Genomic DNA, 22,288 nt, shown 5'->3' with positions numbered 1-22,288 from the left:
TATATAAGAAAAAGACCCAAAAATGGGGACATCTGGTCACCCTAGGCGGGTGGCTGTAGCAGCACCGCCGTGGTGCCCGCTTTGTCACAGAGTGACACCTGGCTACTGGAACAACTGAAACCCTCGCTGTCTTCGGCAGCCCCTGGCTATCCTCCTTTGGCGCAGTGCGAACCTGGAAGGCGGGGGCCTGCTCTACATTACAGACAGAACAAAGAGCTGCCCTTTTGCTCCGGTCCCACTCCAGCCCCCGTTCCTGAGCTGCTCCTCTGTGGCTGCCATTATCTCTAGCCCCAGAGCCGGGCACCAAGGGTTTCTTTGGAAGGGCTGGTGCATACCCAGAAAGAAGCCAGTTGTTCTTAGCAGTGCTTGCTCTGAGCTAGCTGCCAGTAGCCCTAGCATGTGTCTAGCTTCTGAGGTGAATGACCATGTTTGCGAAGGGCTTTGAAGATGACCATCGCAGAGGCTGGAGGGTTTTGTGGCTAAAGCCCAGGACTGGGAATGGGCAGATCTGGACCCCTCCTTGGCTGTGAGACCTTGGGCAAGACACATGACTTGAGATTAGAGACCTGGCTGCTGGACAAGATCAGGGTGAGGGAAGTGGAGTGTGTGTGAGCAGCATGTGATTCTAGAGCAGAGACAAGTGCCCCTTAGTACATGGATCCATAGAGCTTCCAAGTGTCTCAGAACCAGTAACCAGCGCCCAGTTCTGCCAGCGCTGTTCATGGGAGTTCGCTCCTGCAGTAGCTCCATGCTCCCCGAGTGGATTAGGCCTCGCACTGCCCATTTTGTATGTGGGGAATCTGGAGAACGAGTAAATGACTAAAGCTTCCCTGGCAGGCGGGGACCCCGTCTAAGTGGCTATCCTGGTGATGCAACACAAAAGTCCCCTTGGGACAATGGATGGGTGTCTCCACGATTCCAAATCAATGCCACTCAACTCACATGGCAGAAGAGCCTTTTTATTTTCTCCCCAACTCCCCCTAGGATCTGAAAGTCAAGCTGGGTTCCCCTGCCTCCCTCAGCAGCCCCAGCAATGCTGGTTCTGCTGTAGGACCCCGACTGTCCCTTTTGCTGGTGCACAAGATGGAGCAGTTCCTGCAGGGCTAAGGGCTGGGTGGCGTCAGCCAAGGCAGCAGGTCTGGCATGAAGAGACACAGCGCAGCCGTGTGAAGTATTTACCTTATTAACACACACACACACACACCCCAAACTCAGAGTTCTTGTTTCGATTTCCTTGGTCTGGGTTTTGCAAAGAGCTCAGCTGCTGTTCTCCCAGCCGAGAGGAAACCCCAGCGCTGGACCGGAGACGCTGCCGTCTGATGCAGATAACTTCCACCTTGAGATCAGTGCAGCTTTTCCATGCTTCTGAGGTGAAAAGCCAAACCCGCCGCTCTGCCAAGCACTTCCGGCAAAGTCCCCTTTGGGGCAGGGCACCGCGTGGGCTGAAACCAGCTGGGAGGGGGGTTGTTTACAAAACTCCTCCACAGCCCTCGCTTTCACACACTGCTCCTGCTAACACTGGCCAGGGGTCGGGGACACCCCCCAGGGGCTGGTCCCTGTGAGAGGCGTAGGAGTCTGCTCCTGCCTCCGGCCTGGCCTGGCTGGAGCACCAGGAGTGGAGGCTGCTTCGGGGCCCAGCGCTGCCTGTGCATTTCCTGGCCAGGAACGGGGCTGGCAGTGGGGTTTGAACAGCTGCCCGTCTCCAGGACTCGGGCTGCAGTGCCCCTGGCCAGGGGAAGTATGTAACCCCTGGGAACTTGTTCCCCTTCCCCTCCAGGTGTGTGACTGCTGCTGCCTTGTGCACATACATCCCCAAATTGCTGGTTCAGTCCCTGGCGGTGACCCATCGTCAGTGCTTCAGAAGGTGCTGTTTTTATAGGGTCTCTCTCCTGATGGTAAACACACTCTGGCCAAACAGCCAAATCCCTGTGGCCCCCGTAACCCCTCAGCAAAGCTGCTCTTTCTGGGGGTTTGCTTGCTGACTCTTCCCACCCCCAGGTCCCTGCAGCTTGGAGCCCTGCCTGCATGGAGGGGAGCTCATCTGACACTCCTCGAATTACCTGCGCTCCGGGATCAGATTCGCTGGGCTGAGAGCTGAAGCCATCTATAATTCAGCAGGGGCAGCTACCATTGTGGCCCTGAAAGCAGGGCGCCACGATGCTGCGGAGATCAGGCCGGCGAAGCAGGAAGGCTGGCGAGGAGGAGGAGGAGGAGAAGTCCATGGAGAACGGGGTGTCCCCAGAGCAGGGGGCCACAGACGCCTCGCCTGAAGTGGGGAGAGCTGGGGATGGTGCCCCCGCTGCCTGCTCGCAGCCCTCCCCGCGGGTCCGGCCCAGGCTGATCTTCCACACGCAGCTCGCCCATGGCAGCCCCACGGGCAAGATCGAGGGCTTCACCAACGTGAAGGAGCTGTATGCCAAAATCGCCGAGGTCTTCGACATCTCTCCCACCGAGGTGAGGCAGGAGCAGCGGGGGGGGGGCAGGGGGTAACCTAGCCGAAGAGCCAGGATACCTGAGCCTGACGCACCGGCGCCAGTGCCGAGGCTCCCCGCTGCCCTCGATCTGGGGGGGGGGGGGTCTGCTGTTCGCCTTTGGAGCCCTGCACGTTCCAGCTGCTGGCGCTGGTCACCAGAGGGTTAACGCCAAGCTCTCTGGTTACAGCTGCAGGACGCCATGGAGCGTCTGCCCTGGGTAATCAGCAATGCGCCAGGGTCTGTCTGGTCCCTGCCATTCCTGTGTGGTCATTACCAAGCCTCCTGTGGGCTCTAGTCCCAGCTCCACCGTGACTCTCTCTGTGACCCTGGGCAAGACACGGCTCCCCTCGGTGCCTCAACTTCCCCATCTTTCCCACCTTTCCAAAGAGCTACACCTAGAAGGGGCTGCGTAATCAGTACGGGTGATAAGAACTCTGGATGGTCAGTCCCCTTAGCTAAGGAACAATCAGGACCAGTTGGCCCAGGTTTATCTATGCAGTGGCTGTCTGCCTCCCCTATGGGGCTGGGTGCTCTGAGCTGAATGGCGCTAGGAGAGGCACGTTATTCCACCGATTGGGTGGACCTCTCGCCTTCGCTCCAGCCCAGGCGAGTTGTGACTCTCACTTGTTACCCACTGATGCTGCTCAGACGCTTGCAGGAAATGGGTGTCGCTCTTGTGGGCAGAGCTGGGACTGCCCCTTAGCGCCCTTGTGTTGTTCCTGTTCACGCTTAGTTCACTACTCCTGGACAGGGCCGCAGGAACCCGTGCTGCTGCGGGTGCCCTCTGGGAGCCTGCCCCTGCCCCTCCATCTTGTCGGGGTCAAGCTTGCGATCTCAGCTGTGGCTCTGGCAGCATAGTGTACGGGAGACACCAGGTCCATGTCTCAGAAATTCACCCTAGTTATTCTTTAGTGCATCCTAGAGGCCCCAACCGAACCCAGGCCCTGATTGTGCTGGGCGCTGCACAAACACCGTCAGCCAGGCCCTGTCTCCGAAGAGTGTGAAATCCAAACAAGCGTGACAGGGAAGGATGGTTATCCCCATTTTACAGATGGGGACACTGAGGCACAGAGCAACTAAGAAATTTGCCTGATCTGTCAGAGTCAGGGAATGTACTGAATCCAGTCTGGTTAATTAACCGACAGCCATCCTGCTTCTATCATAACAAAACAACAAAACCCCATCATGTTTGTGGTTTGAAAATGCACCTAGTTTTGCCCACTCTGAGTTGCAGACCCTGGAGTTCCCGTGAAGGCTGCGTGGGGACAGCTCAGTTCTGTGGGTTATTCGTTTAGTTTTGCACGGTGATGATCACCCGAAAGGCGTTTGGCTCAGGGTGCTGCTCAGTAATGATGTGGGCTTGTCGCGTGTGGTCGTGGGCCTCCGTTTTCACAAGCGGCTGCAGTCGGGAACGGGAACGTCTCCCACAAATGCAAGGCTCGCTTCTCCGATTGGCCCATTTCCCTTTTCTCGAGGCAATCGCCTTTCACGTGATCATCAATGCACAAAAATAGATCAAATAAGCCCCAGGACCAGCTTGTCCCCCCGCCCCGCCCCCCCACCCCCGGCAAAAAGCAGAATTCCAAGGTCTGCAACTCAAAATGGGCAAAAAGAGGTAGTTTCCCACACGCGGGTGGGGGCACCATGGTTCTGGGTGCTCTGTGCCCCTCTGGTGTATGCCAGCCGCTGCCCCACTGAGCTGTCGGGCAGAGTGTGTTCCAAGCTCCCCGCCCCGGTGGGCAGAACGGTGAGGGAGCTGCTCTCTGGCAGATCCTTTTCTGCACCCTCAACACCCACAAGGTGGACATGCAGAAGCTGTTGGGGGGCCAGATCGGCCTGGAGGATTTCATCTTCGCACATGTGCGGGGCGAGACCAAGGAGGTGGAGGTGACCAAGACGGAGGATGCACTGGGGCTGACCATCACCGACAACGGGGCGGGCTATGCCTTCATCAAGGTGGGTGAGGGCCATGGGCTGGAGGGGCCGCAGTGGTGGAGGGGAAATCGTGCCAGTGACAGCCAAGAATTATCCATCAGGAGGGGTTTGGGCGTTTTTAATGGAAAATTGGGGTTTTGGTGAAAAGTGGCTGTCGGCTTCTTGTGAGAAACCTCCAGTCTCTGTTTAAAAAACTGCACCCCCGACACCCAAACTGTCTGGAGTTGGGAACCCTGCCATGGTGCCTCCTGGGAGCCGTAGTTTGGATGTTTCATGTTCCCATTCGCCTTACTCCCCAGCTGGACTCTAGCTCCCATGATGCACTGTGACCCTGACACCCATGATGCCTCACAAACTGGGGAGAGCCTGGTGCATCATGGAAGTAGTAGTCCAACCAGGCAAGCCGGTGCCTAGAGGAGGGTGGGAGCAATAATCACTGAACTGCAACTCCCATGAGGCACCAGGTGGCGTTTCTCAATCAAAATATTTCTGTTTTCTATTTGTTGCTGAAAAGTCAAAACGTGGGGGGGGGAGCATGGGGACTTTTCAGGTCAGACAGTCCAGGGCGGGGCCAGGGGGCGCGGAAGGCTGGTTTCCAGGAAATGGCCCATGGGGCGGCTCATGCAGTTCAGCCCTGGGACTGCTGAGTCGGGAGCAGAGAGTTTACAGATATTTATTCTCGTTAAAGTCACCTCCCCACACAATGTAACTGTCCCATTCACTGCACACAGTAGGGAATCTCCCAGCACACAGAGTCAGATGGGGATGAGTGGGGACATGGAAGAAATGGCACCAGAGAGAGCCTCGTTGGAGGAGGCGGCTGAGAGCGCACTGCTGAGAGGCTCTGAGAGCAGGGCTGCTCTAGAGAAGGCAGAGTGGGGGCCTCTGGTCTCCCCCTCTCATGGGGTGAGAGCAGGGGTCGTTCAATGACATGGAAAAGCAGAAAATGTGAAACTGATCCAAGGTGATGCCTGTGGAACTCACTGCCACAAGATACCAGGGAGGCCAAGCACTTGGCAGGACTCAGAAAAGGGTGTGGAGATGGCTACAGAGCAGCGGTTCTCAACCTGCAGCCTCCCTGCTTCAGGGCATGAGCCAGCCTCTAGCTGGGGGGTCAGGAGGGACTTGGCCCCAGGACAGGTTACTGTAGGGGCCGGGCTGCCTGCAGGGATTCTTGCACCTTCCCTGGTGCCGGTGCTGGGAGATTGGGCTGGGGGGGACCAGCAGGGCGATGCCTGAGGAACCAGGGAACCTCAGCTGAAGACAAAAATACCCAGGGAGCTGCTTTCTGTGTGAGAGCCTGGGGGGGGGTCAATCAGAGCCCTGCGGATTGCCCCCCTCCCCACAGAGTCCTGGAGCTGGGGGGAGGGAGGCAAATACCCCTCCTGGGAAAGTAGCCTGAAGCTTTGCTCAGCTGGACACGGCCCTTGCCCCTGCAGAGGAGGAAGGAGAGGGGAGGGGAGTCCCCCCATTGCCCTTCCCAGGGGCTGGGTCTCTCCAGTCCAGCCTAGGCTCACACAGGGGCAGGGCTGGGCCCGGGGCCCCAGATCCCACCCGGCCCCAGGGCACCGGGTGCTGCCCGGACCCAGAGCCGAGCCCATCAGCCACGTTCCCGGCCGGGCAGTGACTTCCCCCGGTGGTTCCAGGCGGCGCTGGAGAAACACCCGCTGCTGCGGTCACCCCCCAGCCCCCGCCCCAGGTCACCCCCTGCCCAGCAGCACCGCCCCTGAGGGCTGGGAGGTGCCTGTGTGGCCCCCCGATGTGTAAGCAGGGCCGCCCGGGGCGGGCAAGTGGGGCAATTTGCTGCGGGCCCCACAGGGGCCCCCACGAGAATATAGTATTCTATAGTATTGCAACTTTTTTTATGGAAGGGGCCCCCAAAATTGCTTTGCCCCAGGCCCCCTGAATCCTCTGGGCAGCCCTGTTTGTAAGGACCGGGAGCAGCTCAGCCCGGCTGTGTCTGTCCCCCCGATCGGCCGCGAACCCTCGCTCCCCCCCCTCCCCCGGCCGTGTCCTCGCACCACTCCCTCCCCCCGCTGACTCCCTGGGCGTGTCCTCGCACCCCCCCCCCCCCCCCCCCGCTGACCGGCATGTCCCGCGCTGCCCCCCCGGACGTGTCCTCGCACACACACACCCCCCGATGACCGGCGTGTCCCGTGCTGCAGAGGATCAAGGACGGGAGCATCATGAACCGCGTCCAGACCGTGCGCGTGGGCGACAGCATCGAGGCCATCAACGACCAGAGCATCGTGGGCTGCCGCCACTACGAAGTTGCCAAGATGCTGCGGGAGCTGCCCAGGGCCCGGCCCTTCACCCTGCGGCTGGTGCAGCCCAAACGGGCCTTTGGTGAGTTACACACACGCGCACAAGCACACACACATGCATGCACACACACAGACACTCTGCGGCCGCAGGGTCAAGTGTTTGCTGCCCCCGGCCTCTGACCCAGCAGATGGGGGTTAAACCGGCTGCCTGAGCATCACAATCGGCTGCAGATTTGCCCTTATCACAGAACCAGTGTTCAGAATAACTGGGAATCACTCATCAGTAGAGACCCCAGGCTGCGGGTCGGGAGTGAGGGGCACCGGCAGAGCTGTGGGGGGAACCCAGGGCTGGGCTGGCAGGGGCTGCGGGTCAGGAGTGAGGGGCACCGGCAGAGCTGTGGGGGGAGCCCAGGGCTGGGCTAGCAGGGGGCTGTGGGTCGGGAGTGAGGGGCACCGGCAGAGCTGTGGGGGGAGCCCAGGGGTGGGCTAGCAGGGGCTGCGGGTCAGGAGTGAGGGGCACCGGCAGAGCTGTGGGGGGAGCCCAGGGCTGGGCTAGCAGGGGGCTGCGGGTCGGGAGTGAGGGGCACCGGCAGAGCTGTGGGGGGAGCCCAGGGCTGGGCTAGCAGGGGGCTGCGGGTCGGGAGTGAGGGGCACCGGCAGAGCTGTGGGGGGAGCCCAGGGCTGGGCTAGCAGGGGCTGCGGGTCAGGAGTGAGGGGCACCGGCAGAGCTGTGGGGGGAGCCCAGGGCTGGGCTAGCAGGGGGCTGCGGGTCGGGAGTGAGGGGCACCGGCAGAGCTGTGGGGGGAGCCCAGGGCTGGGCTAGCAGGGGCTGCGGGTCGGGAGTGAGGGACACCGGCAGAGCTGTGGGGGGAGCCCAGGGCTGGGCTGGCAGGGGCTGCGGGTCGGGAGTGAGGGGCACCGGCAGAGCTGTGGGGGGAGCCCAGGGCTGGGCTGGCAGGGGCTGTGGGTCGGGAGTGAGGGGCACCGGCAGAGCTGTGTGGGGAGCCCAGGGCTGGGCTAGCAGGGGCTGCGGGTCGGGAGTGAGGGGCACCAGCAGAGCTGTGGGGGGAGCCCAGGGCTGGGCTGGCAGGGGCTGCGGGTCGGGAGTGAGGGGCACCGGCAGAGCTGTGTGGGGAGCCCAGGGCTGGGCTGGCAGGGGCTGCGGGTCGGGAGTGAGGGGAATTACTGTGGCAGGCTTTAGGACTGTGGCGGCAGCCTCTCCATTGTCAGATGGGTGCAGGGAGGGGATGTGGTCTGAGGTCACAGCGAGTCTATGGTCCGATCCTGGGTCCCAGCCCAGAGTGTCTGCCCCATGAGTCCATCCTACAGCTGGCCTGGGTTTGTAGGACCAGTGATGCTAGAGGTGGGAAAGCCCTTAGCCCCTGCAGCCCGTCTCCCAACGAATGGTACAGAGAACATTAAACAGGTGCCGCCTGGGCCAGCCAAACCGCTCCTCCGCAGCTCTGCCGGCGCTCCTCAATCCCGACCCTCAGCCCCTCCTGTCCGCTCCAGCCTTGGGTCTCCAACCCAGCTCTAGCAGTGCCTCTCGGCCCTGGCCTGTGTCACCTTCCGCTCCACCCTGGCATTGGGTGTGTTCCCGCGACCCCCGCAGGACCCTCTGTCCCCTCCAGTGAGGAGCTTCCAAAGGGACCCAACCCAGCCCCTTGGGGGCGCCGTAGGGCCCTTGTGACTCCTCAGGCCGGGCCTGGCCTGGCCCAGAGGCTGCTGGATGAGCGAGTCCCTGTCTCTCCTCCGGGGGAGCCTGTCGCCCTGGGTAGCCCCTCCTGCAAGGGGTGCGACCGACCCGATTGCCCCAGAGAGCCACGGCCTGGACCTGCTCGGGCTGTTCCGAGATCTGTGCAATTCCACGTGCCCGTGTGTGTATGCCCACGTGTGCACCGGTGTGTGCACATGCACATGCGTGTGGAGCTGCAATCCCAGCATTGGAAGCCAGGTCGCTGGGCTGGGTCACCAGGAAGCCGTGGCCTAGCCCTGGGGTTCTTCCATTCCCCGCTCCTCCCCACCGGCCTCCACCCGCCCCCTCTCTCCTGCTCCCCTGGGGAACGTCGGGCAGCTCATGTCAGTGTCTCCCACCAGGGGGCGCGGCTGAGCCCGGTGCTGAAGTCTAGCGGGCCCTGTACCCGGCGGTGTGACTTGCTGCCTCCGGGGGCGCTGCTGGGGGCTGAATGACTCCCCCGGGGCTGGGCCCGGCCATTGGCCCCTGGTTTGAGGTAGGGTTGCCAGGCATCCAGGTTTCGACCAGAACGCCCAGTCGAAAAGGGACCCAGGTGGCTCCGGTCAGCACTGCTGACCAGGCCATTAAAAGTCCGGTTGGCACGGGGCTGGCAGGCTGCCTGACTGCCCTGGCTCCACGCAGCTCCCGGAAGTGGCCGGCATGTCCAGCTCCTAGGCGCAGGGGCAGCCACGGGGGCTCTGCGTGCTGCCCCCGCCCTGAGTGCTGGCTCTGCAGCTCCATTGGCCGTAGGCAGAGATCCCTGGCCATCCCTTCACCTAGGAGCCGGACATGCCAGCCACTTCCGGGAGCCGCCCCAGGGAAGTGCTGCCCAGAGCCTGCACCCCAACCCCCTGCCCCAGCCCAGAGCCCCCTCCCACACTCCAAACCCCTCAGCCCCACCCCAGAGCCTGCACCCCCAGCCAGAGCCCTCACCCCCTCCTGCAACCCTGCCCCAGCCCGGTGAAAATGAGCGAGTGAGTGAGGGTGGGGGAGAGTGAGCGATGGAGGGAAGAAGGATGGAGGGAGTGGGGGCGGGGCCTTGGGGCAGGGGCGGGGCCTCAGGGCAGGGGGCAGGCAAAGATGTTTAGTTTTCAGTGATTAGAAAGTGGGCAACCCTAGTTTGAGGTGGGAATTAATTGTGTTAATTGGGGAAGGGAGCTCGGATCCCATTAATTCAGGCCTGGGACCAGCTCGGGGCCTTTCTGCTTCCACCCACTGCGACTGTGCACCTCCTTGGGGCCGGGGGCTGCCTGCACTGGCTGAGCTATCGCTAGAACGAGTTAATGCCGTTCTCAGCCTCGCTGCAGCTTTTAATCCTTCCCACTGCCCTCCAACACCCAACTGCCCCTCCCACATCCCCCATGCCTCCCCACAGCCTGCAGCCCACCACAGCCCACGTCCCCGACACTGATTTACCCCCCACTACTGCCCTCCACACTGCCCCTCATCACCCCCAGGCTGCAGGCATCCAAGGGATACTTGGTCCTCACGCAGCCCTTGACGATGTGCTGCTGTGATCAGCTGCCACGTTCCACCCCAGAGGTGGCTGCATTCCAGTGATGCTAAGAGAAGGGCTCTGTGCTCTCGTTTTGGGGCGATGTTCAATGGAGCTTAGGCTGTTCTCCCTGGGTAGGCCAATTGACAGAGCCCCTTTCTGTGCCCCAGAGTGTGATAGACCCCAGCGGGCCGATCCACCCCCACCCACTGCCAGAGGTCAGTCACTTCCTGGGACTTCTTGTACGGGAGGATGGGGGGTGTTGGGCCGGTGCCCATTGCCCAGGGCTTGCCTGGCCGCCAGGGGGTCTCCCGGGTGGAGCTGGGTCTTTGCTCCCCAGGGCATGGTGCCCTGGCACTAGAGAAAGACACCAGGACCCTGTGCCCACCCTGGTACCCGCTCTGAAAGCCCACTCACCCCCCGTCTGTGTCCCAGATATGATCGGGCAGAGGACCAAGAGCAGCAAGTGTCCGGGCGAGGGCAAGGTGGCCAGTGGCAAGGAGACCCTGAGGCTGCGTGCCCGGGGCACCGCCAGCCTGGAGGAGGTGGTAAGTTGGGGGTGTATCCCCTCCCCATGACTGAATCGGGGGGGGGGGGGAGGCGAAGGGGATGATACGTGTAAGGAGTGAAATCCCCAGGGGCCTGTGGGCGTGAGGGGGGGCTCACACTGCTATTCCCCAGCACAGGCTGCTGCCACTCCCGCCCCCTGGCCCAGCCCCCCAGCTCTGGCTCCCTGTGGGGAGCTCCTGGAATCGCTGTTCACTGGAGCTCTGTCCAAGGACCCAGGCGTCCTAGCGAGAGGAGGCAGCTCCAGGACCTGCAGGGTGAGGGAGCCAGGGACCTGGGCATGGGTGCCAGTGACTACACATTGCATGTGCACACATGACACGGGCTCACACAGGTGGGTGCAATCGGTCCCATGCGCGCACGGTGCTGTACACGCAGTCACCGCCCATGGCCCATGCCAGGGGGGACACAGTCGTGTGCAAATGTGCACGGCCCAGAGATGCCCCTAGTCACGCATGCACCTGGATGTGCGCACACAGTCACGCGTGTGTACTCACTGGCCAGGCAGGGCTGGGTGGCGGGTACCTGCTCCCCACCCCACCCTGGTGCTGCAAAGGGGCCGTTTCCTGTCCGGGTCTCCCGCTATCCGCCTGGGGGGGCGGAGTTCAGGGCCTGACCAGTGCAGCCACTCTCCATGCCAGGGGCCCCGATCCTGGGCAGCATCCTGTCGCCGGGGGTGGGGGAAGTGACCCCGTGGGGGGTCCGAAACTAGCAAGGAGAAAAAAGCTGGTCCGAGTTGGGCCAGGGAACCCCTTGATGCACAGTAGGGTCCATCTGGCCAAGGCCCCTCCCGCCCCAGTGGACTCCCCTCCGCCAGCCCCTGTGCCCGTGGGGGCTGCGCCCCAGTCCACGAAGGCCCCTCCCATGGAGCCCAGGGCTGTCACCGGGCCTGGCCCAGGGCCTCCGATCCAGCTCCCTGCAGCGATTAGGGGCGGAGATGTTTGAGCCAACGGTGACTCTGCTGACCTGGCCCCCGTCCACAGCCCAGCGCCTGGGAGGAGGAGGCTGCCCGGAGGGTGGACGACCTGCTGGAGAGCTACATGGGCATCCGGGACGTGGAGTTGGGTGAGCAGGGCTGGGCCCCGGGGTGGGGGGCGGATTGTGGGGGAGAGCAGGTTCCAGGCCCCAGGGAGGAGGGGAGGGCAGGTCCAGGGTCCTGGGGAGGGCAAGGGCTGGCATGGGGGAGTGTCGGGGCTGGGCCCCGGTGATGGGGGGAAGCCAGGGGCTGGGCCCCGGTGATGGGGGGAAGCCAGGGGCTGGGTCCCGGTGACGGGGGCGGGAGGCCAGGGGCTGAGCTCTGGTCACACGAGGGAGGCCAGGCTGGGCCAGTGCCTCGTTGCCCTTCCCAGCAGGTCCCTTGGCCCCTGGGCCTGTCACGGGGCGTGAGAGTCCGGCCCGTAGCCCTGACCCCCCGGCTGAGCTCTGTCCTCTCTCCATAGCCTCAACCATGGTGGAGGTGGCCCGGGAGTGCCTGAGCCCCGTGGAGTTTGCCAAGAGCCTGGACTCAGTGCTGGGCGAGTTCGCGTTCCCGAGCGAGTTCGTGGCCGAGGTCTGGGCCGCCATCAGTGGAGCCAAGGGGGGCAGGAAATAGGGGGGGCTGAGCACTTGGCCTGTGACGCCTGCCCCCCGGCCATGTGCTCCCTACTGTCCCAGCTATAGCCCCCGTCCTCCTGCTCTGGGGGGGAGCCCTGCGGTGCCCGCACTGGCTGGCTGGGCCCAGCTCCTGCCCCAGAGAGGCCCCACACTGAGCTGGGCACGGGCTGGCGAGGGCTCCTCCAAGGAACCCAGGGGATCTGCCTCAGGCCCCAGTTAGATGGGGTGGTGGGCCCGGGAGGAGGGGAAGGGCAGTCCCTGCAGGCTCAGGGCTAGTCCAGGCCGTGGTGCCCATCCTGGCTATGAGCCCAAGAGCTGGCAGCTCCTCAGGGCCTCAGTGGGTCCCTCTCCTGGAGCCACCGTCCATCGCTGCCTCCCTCTTCCGCCCCCTGCATAGCAGCCAGGTCTGGGGCTGAACCCAGGGGGCAGTTGGGGGAACCCTGTGGAGGGGGGGACAGGCCTGGACTCATGTGGGAACGTGGGGCTGGTGTGACTCTGACCTTTTCCTTGCCCTTTGCGTGATGACTTCCCCCACCCGCAGCCAGTGGGCGAGGGGGGCAGAGGCCTGCTCTGGGGGCTGAGGTGGGCAGGGGCCCGGCTCTGGGGGCCAGGGCCCAGCTCTGGGGACCCTGGGGGCAGGGGCCTGGCTCTGGGGGTGAGGGGGGCAAGGGCCCAGCTCTGGGGGCAAGGGCCCGGCTCTGGGGGCAGCTGGGTCAGTGCAGCAACCTCCCCCATTGGGCTTGTTGGCCGCTGCATGGCCAAGCATCTCTGTGGGGGTCCTTTGCCCACCACCCCTGGACCCATGGCAAGCCCGGGCTGTGCCCCAGACTGGGCCGGGGGGCAGCAGTGGGACCCCCGGCCATTCACAGGGCTGGGTCAGGGAGCCCTCGAAGCACTTTCTGGCTGTCCAGCGCCGAAGGGGCCCAGGGACCTGGCTCAGCGGCTGTTGCCGTCGTCTGAGGCCCTGCGGAGGTGGGGAGTGGCGTGAAGGCAGCAGCCAGCCCCGGCCGGCATGGGGGGCAATCGGGGGGAGAGAGGGGACTCAGCCCCCCCAGCAGATCGTGGTGGCGATGCCGGCTCCGCAGGCCTGATGTGGGGGGTCTCTCTTGTGGAGACCTGCGACTGCGGGGCCAGTCGGGCTCCAGCGCCCACCCCGCCTGGGGGTGCGGGTCAGACCCCACCTCAACTGCTGGCGTGGGCCAGCCCCGTGGAGCCGGCTTGCTGGGCCCAGCCGGGCTCCTCGCCGGGCAGGGACCGTTCTGGGTGGCAGCCTCAAGGGAGGCCATGAGGGCGAAGGGCTGCCCTGGCCGCACGCTGCTCAGGGGAGGCTGAGATGAGAGCGGCAACTGATGGGAGAGAGACGGGCATGGGCTCCTCAGAGCCCGGAGCGGGGAGGAGTCGCCATGTGAGCTCACGTCTCGTGATATGTGACGAGGTCCTCAGAGCCCCAGCTCCTGGAGTCCTGGGATCGTGGGACAATCTGGGCGTTCATTAAAAGCAAACAAAAAAGGTCAGTTTCTGGCTCTTATAGTTGTGGGGGAAACAGTGGGAAACGTGGAAGGTGAACGGCCTAAAGGGCCCCAAATCCAAAGCACAAGCCCCCAAGTTAGTTAAATCCTGTCAGGTGGGGGAAGGGCTGCGGAGTGCCTGGGCTGGGGGGCCAGGAGCTCTCTCCTCCCCCGTGTTAATGCTGACAAGCCAACCTCAACGAGCTTTAAGGGGTGTGAATTAAAGCCCCTTCCCCATGCGGCGTGCCAGGGCTGGGCCTGCCCGGCAGCTCTCCAGTCAGCCACAGAGTCTCCCAGGGCCCGGAGCCCGTGTTAAAAACAAACTCACTCCCAGGTGTTCACCGCGCCCCTTCCCCGGGCAGAGCCAGGCGCCAAGAGCGGAACCAACCAGGCTTTTATTGCTGGAATGAGCATGCGGATTGTGCTGGAGTGCCACGGTCCGGTGTGATCGCCTGCCTCCCAGCCAACCTTCCCCCTTTCTGTGTCCCGAGACAGCCCCCGTCCCCTAGCCAGCCTGTCCCTTTCCTGCCCCCTAACAGCCCCCTGCCCCTGGTCAGTCCCCCTCCCCCAGCCAGCGTGTCCCCTTCCTGCCCCTGGACAGCCCCCATCCCTGTCCTGCCCCCCCAGCCACCCTTCCCCCTTTCTGTGCCCCCCTGTGCCCCGAGACAGCCCCCATCCCCCAGCCAGCCTGTCCCTTTCCTGCCCCCCAGCAGCCCCCTGCCCCTGGTCAGTCCCCCTCCCCCAGCCAGCCTGTCCCCTTCCTGCCCCCAACAGCCCCCTGCCCCTGGACAGACCCCGTCCCTCTCCCCCAGCCAACCTTCCACCTTTCTGTGCCCCCCTGCACCCCGAGACAACCCCTGTCCCCCAGCCAGCCTGTCCCCTTCCTGCCCCCTGGACAGCCCCCATCCCTGTCCTGCCCCTCTAGATAGCCCTGTCTCCTTCCTGCCCACCCCATCCCTCTCCTCAGGCTGCAGGGACAATGACTCCCTTCCAAGCAGCAGCGGGGGCTGTCGTCCGTGGGGCCGAGTCCGACACCCAGCTGAGGCCCAGGCAGGAAATTCCAGCCGTGACCCCCGGCCAGTCTGGCACCAGACGCAGCATCTCAGCAGACACCGGGAGCGAAGCCGGGGTGAGCCTGTGAGCGACGCACCAGAGGGTTCACTTGCAGTCCGGGGCGGGGGGGGGGAACACTGGCGGCGGGTGCAGCTGGGGTGCACGGTGGGAGGGGGTGGCTCCTACTCCAAGGATTGTGGGGTTTTAAATGAGGTTTTTCTGCCCAAGTTGTAAAGCCAAGAGTCAGGGAGGGCTCTCAGCACCCACCCCAGGAGCGCCATGGGCCATGGGTGCTGGCACCATCCAGGATGGGGTGTGGCTTTTGGAGCTGGTGCTGAGAGCCCCATTCTGCCAGCCCACGGCTCAGGCATCCAACCTCATGCTTCCTGGCAGGGGTCAGGCAGGGAACTCAGCCCCACAGCTCCCTGCTGCCAGGCAGGCCAGGCCCAGAGATTGGAGGCAACATCAGTTCAGGTGCCAACCCAGGCCGTCTGTCCCTGGGGCAGGCTGAGTCCAGGCTGGGGCCCGTCTCTCCCTCGTGCCCCCTGACCAGGTGGCCCTGGCAGTGCCCACTCTGGGCCCATTGCTCGCTGCCCGCCCAGATGCCCCCCGCTACTGCAGCACGGACTCCTGGGTGAGCTTGCGGCGCAGCGAGGGGTTGAGCATGGGGTAGAGGGAGACGATGGAGGGCCGTGTCTTGAGGCTGGGGTAGATGCGCTTCAGCACGGCCCTGCGGAAGAGGATGTAGACCCAGGGGTCCAGGATCTGGTTCCAGGTGACCATGCGCAGGTAGATCAGCAGCATCTCCTCGGTCTGCCGCGGGATCTGGCGGGGCAGCAAGTCGGGGGCGGGCTCCTGCAGGACCGTCTGGATGATAAATATCTGGGGGGGAGGGGAGAGGTTACGGGGAGGAACAGGTGCGGGCAGAGGGTCTCAGTGGTCCTGCAACCACGGCTATGTCCTGCCCCATGGCCCATGTCCTGCCACCTGCCTGGGGCCACACAGCGTCTGTCTGTCTGTCCATCCCACCACAGGGGGTCACACAGTGTCTGTCTGTCTGTCCATCCCCCCCATCCGCCTATGGCCCCACAGCGTCTGTCCCTCTGTCCATCCCACCACAGGGGGTCACACAGTGTCCGTCCATCCCTGCCATCCGCCAACGGCTGCGCAGCGTCTGTCCATCTGTCCATCTCACCACAGGGGGTCACGCAGTGTCTGTCTGTCTGTCCATCCCCCCATCCGCCCACGGCCCCACAGCGTCTGTCTGTCTGTCCATCCCCCCTACGGCCGCGCAGCAGCTGTCCATCCCACCACAGGGGGTCACGCAGTGTCTGTCTGTCTGTCCATCCCCACATCCGCCTACGGCCGCGCAGCATCTGTCTGTCTGGCCATCCCCACATCCGCCTACGGCCGCGCAGCATCTGTCTGTCTGGCCATCCCCACATCCGCCTACGGCGGCGCAGCATCTGTCTGGCCATCCCCACATCCGCCTACGGCCCCGCAGCGTCTGTCTGTCTGGCCATCCCTGCATCTGCCCACGGCCCCGCAGCGTCTGTCTGTCTGGCCATCCCCCCCATCCGCCTACGGCGGCGCAGCGTCTGTCTGGCCAAGGACTCCCAAGGGGCGTCTGCTGGGTGCGCCCAGACCCTGGGCTCTCTGGCTCTGGCTCCCAGCCGGGGGTCCCTGCATGGGGTCTCTCTGAGTCCTGGCCTGGCGAAGGGGCCATCTAGAGCCATCCAACCCCTCCATTACCATTCCGTGGGGCTGTGGCTGGGGACGCTGGCGCCCCCTGGGGTTGGATTTATTATTTAGTTCTGTTCCAGTTGTGCACAGAGCCGCCCCCCCCAGGATCGGGTCCTGTCCAGTGCGGTGCTGCTCACCGACACGAGGGCGGCTTTGTGACTAGTGCATGGGGCTGGGCCTCAGGCGCATTGGGACCCTGCTCTTCCAGCCTCCATGGACGAGCCCCTAGCCACCCTGTTCCTCAGTTTCCCCCTCTACATGGGGGAGCCCGGCTGAGGCACATGGGGTGGGGTGTGCCTCGCCAGGCGGGGCAGGAGATGGGGGTAGGCAGGGCACACTGGGTAGGAGGGGCACCTAGCCGGACAGGGCAGGCAGGGCACACCAGGGAACAGGGGGGTAGGATGGGGGTAGGCAGGGCACAGTGGGGGGGGGGTCAGATGGGGGTAGGCAGGGAACACTAGGGGCGGAGATGGAGCAGAGCACAGCAGGCGGGGGGCACCTAGTCGGATGGGGCTGGCAGGGCACAGCCGGAGCGGGAGGGGGGAGATGGGGGTAGGCAGGGCACAGTGCAGGGCAGTAGGTCAGAGCACACCAGGCGGGGGGCACAGCGGCCAAGGAGGCTGGGCAGTTATAAATCAAGCACCAGCTGTGGTGGGTGGGCAGGCACCCAGAGCAGGGGGCTGGTGGAGGGGGTGGGCTACGCTGTGGGGATCTCGAGGCCGGCACGGCTGGGGACTGGGAGGCAAATGGCCCAGTCTGGGGCTGGGGGGGCTATGCAGGGACTAGAAGTGTCAAAGGGGGGGGGTTTCACTGGGGGGGCAGGAGGGGAGTCTAGCGGCTGTGGCTGCAGCGGGGGAGGGGGTGTTGCTGTAACCCAGGCAGGCACAGAGGAGTTGGGGGGGGGAGGATCCTGGAAATGGGGTGAAGGCTGCAGCCTGGCTGTGAAGCGCGGGGGAGGGGAGGTGACCCCCCACATTGTGGGCCGAGGAAGGGGCTGGGAACAGTCTGGGAGGGACCATCAGGTGCTCAGCTTTGTCCATATCAGGTGGGATAGGGCAGGTGGGAGCGGGGGTGCTGGAGCGGGGTGGGGGGGGTCTGTCAGGTCGGGAGGGGGTGGGGCGTGTGCGGGGGGGGTCAGTGAGGTCAGGCTAAGGGAGAGGCTGTTGGGCAGACAGGGAGGGGGCAGCAGGCCGGGGGACAGGGTCAGAGAGGCTGGGGGGGACGGGGGGAGAGAGGACGGGGTCAGAAAGGCCGGGGGGAGGCCGCGGGGGGACAGGACGGGGTGGGCAGTGGGGCAGAGGTTGGTGCGTTCCAGTGAGGAGAGGGGAGCTAAAAGTCCAGGGAGCGGCTGTGAGGATGGGGGGGGGGGGGCAGAGGAGGGAAGCCAGATCCTGATGCTGATTATTGCTTGTCTGTACTGGGGGGACCCAGCTCAGGGCTGATGGGGGCCAAGCCACAGGGAGGCCGGGCGAGTGGGGGGGGAGCCCTGGCAAGAGCAGGCCGGGCTGAGGGGCGCCAGCGGCTGCGGGGAGCACCCAGGGCACTGTGCTGAGCAGAGCTCCAAGGATTCGTCCACACTGCAACCCTCCCCCCACACACACTGCAACCCCCCCACACACTGCAACCCCCCACACACTGCAACCCCCCCACACACACTGCAACCCCCCCACATACACACACTGCAGTCCCCCACACACACTGCAACACCCAACCCCCCCCACTGCAACCCCACCCCCACACACTGCAACCCCCCCCACACACACACTGCAACCCACCCTCACGCATACTGCAGCACACACACACACACACACCTCGCGTGGCACCGAGGCTCAGCACCAGCCGGGCACCTGTCGCGGGGCCGAGCCATTTGGGCTCAGACCGGAGCCTGGCTCTGAAACCCAGGGGTGGGGAGGGGCTCACAACCCAGCTCCAGCCCCAGCGGGAACATCCAGGTGGCTGGTTTTAGCCTGAGTGAGTCAGCCCCACAGGCCCAAGTCGTGTGCCCCAGGCTCTGAGAAGTGTTGCCCCTGGGGTTTTGTTGCCACGTAGACTCAGGACTTGGCTAGCAGGAGCTGCAGGTCGGGATTGAGGGGCTCTGGCAGAGCTGGTGTGTGGGGAGCCCTGGGCTGGGCTAGCAGGGGGCTGTGGGTCAGGATTGAGGGGTACCGGCAGAGCTGGGGGGGGCCAAGGCTGGGCTAACAGAGGGCTGCAGGTCGGGATTGAGGGGCACCGGCAGAGCTGGGGGGGGCCAAGGCTGGGCTAACGGAGGGCTGCAGGTCGGGATTGAGGGGCACCGGCAGAGCTGGGGGGGGGCAAGGCTGGGCTAACGGGGGCTGCAGGTCGGGATTGAGGGGCACCGGCAGAGCTGGGGGGGGGCAAGGCTGGGCTAACGGGGGCTGCAGGTCGGGATTGAGGGGCACCGGCAGAGCTGGGGGAGGGGCAAGGCTGGGCTAACGGGGGCTGCAGGTCGGGATTGAGGGGCACCGGCAGAGCTCGTGGGGGGGCAAGGCTGGGCTAACGGGGGCTGCAGGTCGGGATTGAGGGGCACCGGCAGAGCTGGGGGGGGGCAAGGCTGGGCTAATGGAGGGCTGCAGGTCGGGATTGAGGGGCACCGGCAGAGCTGGGGGGGGCCCAAGGCTGGGCTAACGGGGGCTGCAGGTCGGGATTGAGGGGCACCGGCAGAGCTGGGGGTGGGGCAAGGCTGGGCTAACGGGGGCTGCAGGTCGGGATTGAGGGGCACCGGCAGAGCTGGGGGAGGGGCAAGGCTGGGCTAACGGGGGCTGCAGGTCGGGATTGAGGGGCACCGGCAGAGCTGGTGGGGGGGCAAGGCTGGGCTAACGGGGGCTGCAGGTCGGGATTGACTGGAATGCTAAAATAAGGCCATAAAGGCCCCTGCTGATCCCTTCGCATCCTGGCCCATGGGCAGCGAATGCCAGCTAGAAGCCAGCAGCTGGGGGGCCCAGCGCGGCAGGGGCTGGGGACTCGGACGGCTGGGCAGCGTTCAGCAGGTGAATGCACCCGTGACCCAGTTGCGAAGCCGACACTGGGTGGGGGCCTTACCAGCAGGGGTAACCAGCAGACGGTGGCAATGATCATAATGCCCACCAGCTGCACCATCATCTCCACCTCGCTGTCCCGCCGCCTCTGCACCGACTCGCGGTCGTGGTAGACCCGGCACAGTGTCACCACGCTGACCGTGTTGAAGAGGAAGGAGAGGCCGACGGCCAGGATGCCCAGCAGGGCGAAGATCAGGCAGAAGGTGACGTTCTTGGCGTCATGCAGCAGAGTGATGAAGCACCAGGAGTTGGGGAACTGCAGGGTGTAGTCCCCCAGGCCCAGGATGGGCAGAAGTCCCAGGGAGAAGGAGAAGGCCCAGACCATGCCTACCATAAACCAGGCTCGGCGCTTGGACATGCTGGTGGAGCGGGAGAAGGGGCGGTTGATGCCGAAGAAGCGCTCCCCGGCCATGGTGGCGCCCAGCAGCAGCGGGCACTGGCCGAAGAAGACCATGGAGAGGCCCAGGAAGTTGCAGAGGTAGCAGGCGGGGTCGACCACCATCCAGCTGAACTTGGTGAAGTGGTAGGAGATGATGATGGTCCCGGTCACCAGCAGGCCCAGGAAGTCTGTCACCACCAGGCCGCAGAGGAAGATGAGGAAGGAGGAGCGGGCGCGGCTGTGCATCTTCCGGGAGGAGCTGACCAGCACGCAGAGGGCAAACAGGTTGGAGGCAAGGCCAATGCCGCCGAAGGCGGTGGAGAACCAGCGCGAGACAATCAGCTTCTCGCTGAGGTTGGTGCTGAGGCTGGTGCTGAAGTTGGTGCTGCGGAAGCACGAGCCCAGCTCGCCGGCCAGGCTGCCATTGGCCTCCATCGCTGGCCACTGGCAGGGCGGCTCCCCCAACACACACAACACCTCTGCAGTCCAGCCTCAGGCTTCCCTACAGCTGGGCTCCACGGCGCCGCAGCCTGGTGGGGCCTTCTGCTGGGGGCTGGGCACTGCCCCGCACCAGCGTCACTCCTACCAGCTCACTTGCTCGCCAGAGAAGCAGCAGGAGGTGCCCAGGTTGCTCCGCCAGCCCTTTGGGGAGAAAGGGGACAAGTCAGTGTCACGCCTGGCTCACCCGGCCAGCAGCTCCCAGCACCTCCCCACATGCTCCCGCTGGCCTATGCAGTGACTCCCAGAGCGCCAGCTTGTTCTGTTAGATGCCAAGGGCTGGGGCTCAGTCCCTGGGGCACCATTAGGGCGATACCCCACATCGGGTAGAAGTGTCACGAACCTCCCAGTCAAGCGCCGGCAGCAGGATCTTTGGCACCAAAAGCACACGCCTCTGCCACTCGAGCTCACGGAACAGCTCCTTCGCTGGCAGAAGTAGTAGGCTCTTATTGTCTAGCGGGACCAGCCACTAGCTGGGTCTCCACCTCACTCAGCCAGTGCATTACAGAGCTCCGTGCTAGGGGGCCCCGTGTCAACTCGGAGAGGTTGGGTTTAGGGGCCAGTCAGGACTCCTGGGTTCTCTTCCACACGTTGGCACTCGCTCGCTGTGCAACCTTAGCCGCAGCCCGTCTCTGTGCCCGTTGGTACCCCGATGCCCTGAGGGTGCAGGAGGGGCGAGGCTGTTGCTCTGGGGAAGGTGGGGAGTGGGCTGGGAGCGCAGGGGATGGCTCCTGTTTGGGGTCACTCCAGACAGCCTGCGGATCAGTGCTCTGAGTCGCGCTCGCTGCCGTGGGCAACTGCCAGCAGCCTTGGGCTGGAGCCTAACAGCAGCGACTGCTCGGCGAGTGCCACCTTCTCCAGCTACAAGGAGGCACCATCTTTCCCCACCCCCCAGGAGTCCCCAGCCGGGGGAGCTGGGGAAGAAAGCAAGCCCAGAGGGCTGCCCCACAGAGCAACCCTACAAGTAGATTCTGCAGCAGGGACCCTTGGGCACAGGTGATGCCATCCATCCTGCGGCTTCAACTGGCCACCTGTCCCTGTGCTCACTGGCTGCTGGCGCCGACTCCCTGCCCTGCCTTCCCTCCCTCCCCCCAGCCCCGCCATGGCCCTGATCCCTCCTTTCCTCCCCGTCTAGTGACCCCCACCCCCAAAATCCCGGCACTAGCATGACATTTGCAACCATCGCTCAGCTTCCCTGTCACGCCCCTTGCCCCGCCCCAGGCCGGTCGGGTCTGTTTCAATGCCGGGGCCAGCTCGAGCTAATACTCTGTCCGTGCAGCGCCTGGCACACAGGGGCTCCATCCTCGGCTGGCCGTAGCTGCTCCCGCAATAGCAGCTGCACACAGGGTTCCCTGGTGTGGCCTCGCTCCAGGCACGTGCAGCGGAGATGGTACTGGGCTGCCATTGTAAAGGCCTCTTCGGCTGGTAGTTGGGGGCAAACTCCCTTGAAACTGGTGGGCATAACAGCTGCCTTCGTTCAGGAGAAAGGTAAGAAACAATTACGCTCCTTTATGAAGCATTCAGAGCGACAACCCAAAGCACAGGCACATGGAAGGCTGGAGTAGGAGGCGCACCAGAGGCTTGATAACAAAACACAGGAGTGGGAGACTGATTAAGTTGCCGGCGTGTGTGAGAGAGAAGCAGCAGAAACACACGGAGGAGCAAAAAGGCCCAGGCAAAAAGCCAAGAGGGAGCTTTTGGGCAGAGTGTTGGCTAAGAGGGGCTTGGAACTGTGACCAAAGAAATGGTCGCCCGCTGTTTGATTCCTGCAGTGTGCAGGGAAACCGGGCTTTGTACATCCCCTTGTAAATAAACAGGATTCCGCAAAAGAAGCACCAGCCTTCATCATCAATTTCCCCTCCTAAAGGACCCTGACTGTTGGCTAGCCAGTCGGATCAGAAAGGGATAACAGGCCCTTGGGAGCTACAGCTGGAACGAGCGAGTTCTGAGCATCTGTCCTTTTCAGGAAAAAACATTGCAAAGTGGGA

The 22,288-nt window shown here is 64.1% G+C and overlaps 2 protein-coding genes across 7 annotated transcripts in view; one reads left to right on the top strand and one right to left on the bottom strand.

The window, feature by feature from the left end:
* The first annotated feature begins 25 nt into the window (after window positions 1-25).
* Window positions 26-13,577, top strand: GIPC3 (GIPC PDZ domain containing family member 3). Of its 3 annotated transcripts, none has more exons than XM_065578449.1 (7): window positions 26-1,370; window positions 1,880-2,454; window positions 4,245-4,430; window positions 6,575-6,755; window positions 10,339-10,451; window positions 11,454-11,535; window positions 11,910-13,577. In XM_065578449.1, exons 2-7 carry the CDS (start codon window positions 2,158-2,160, stop codon window positions 12,059-12,061), a joined length of 1,011 nt encoding a protein of 336 aa, XP_065434521.1. In that variant the 5' UTR covers window positions 26-1,370; window positions 1,880-2,157; the 3' UTR covers window positions 12,062-13,577. The 3 variants fall into 3 exon arrangements, with proteins under 3 accessions (XP_065434521.1, XP_065434520.1, XP_065434519.1); XM_065578448.1 differs by having other exon boundaries at window positions 1,778-2,454; XM_065578447.1 differs by having other exon boundaries at window positions 26-2,454.
* Window positions 13,578-15,236: 1,659 nt separating this feature from the next.
* The window catches only part of TBXA2R (thromboxane A2 receptor), a 64,930-nt gene continuing 57,878 nt past the window's right edge, over window positions 15,237-22,288 (bottom strand). For all 4 annotated transcript variants that reach the window (XM_024107894.3, XM_024107892.3, XM_024107893.3 and 1 more), the window contains exons 2-3: window positions 19,428-20,444; window positions 15,237-15,506 (exon numbers count right to left, since the gene is read on the bottom strand). In XM_024107894.3, the coding sequence (XP_023963662.1) occupies window positions 15,237-15,506; window positions 19,428-20,237 (1,080 nt within the window). In that variant the 5' untranslated portion in view covers window positions 20,238-20,444. The remainder of the gene's footprint in view (window positions 15,507-19,427; window positions 20,445-22,288) is intronic.

This window comes from Chrysemys picta, chromosome 25 (genome assembly GCF_011386835.1).
Source record: "Chrysemys picta bellii isolate R12L10 chromosome 25, ASM1138683v2, whole genome shotgun sequence".
NCBI lineage: Eukaryota > Metazoa > Chordata > Testudines > Emydidae > Chrysemys > Chrysemys picta.
The sequence above is the reverse complement of the archived record's forward strand: the minus strand, read 5'-3'. Positions and strand labels throughout refer to the sequence as shown.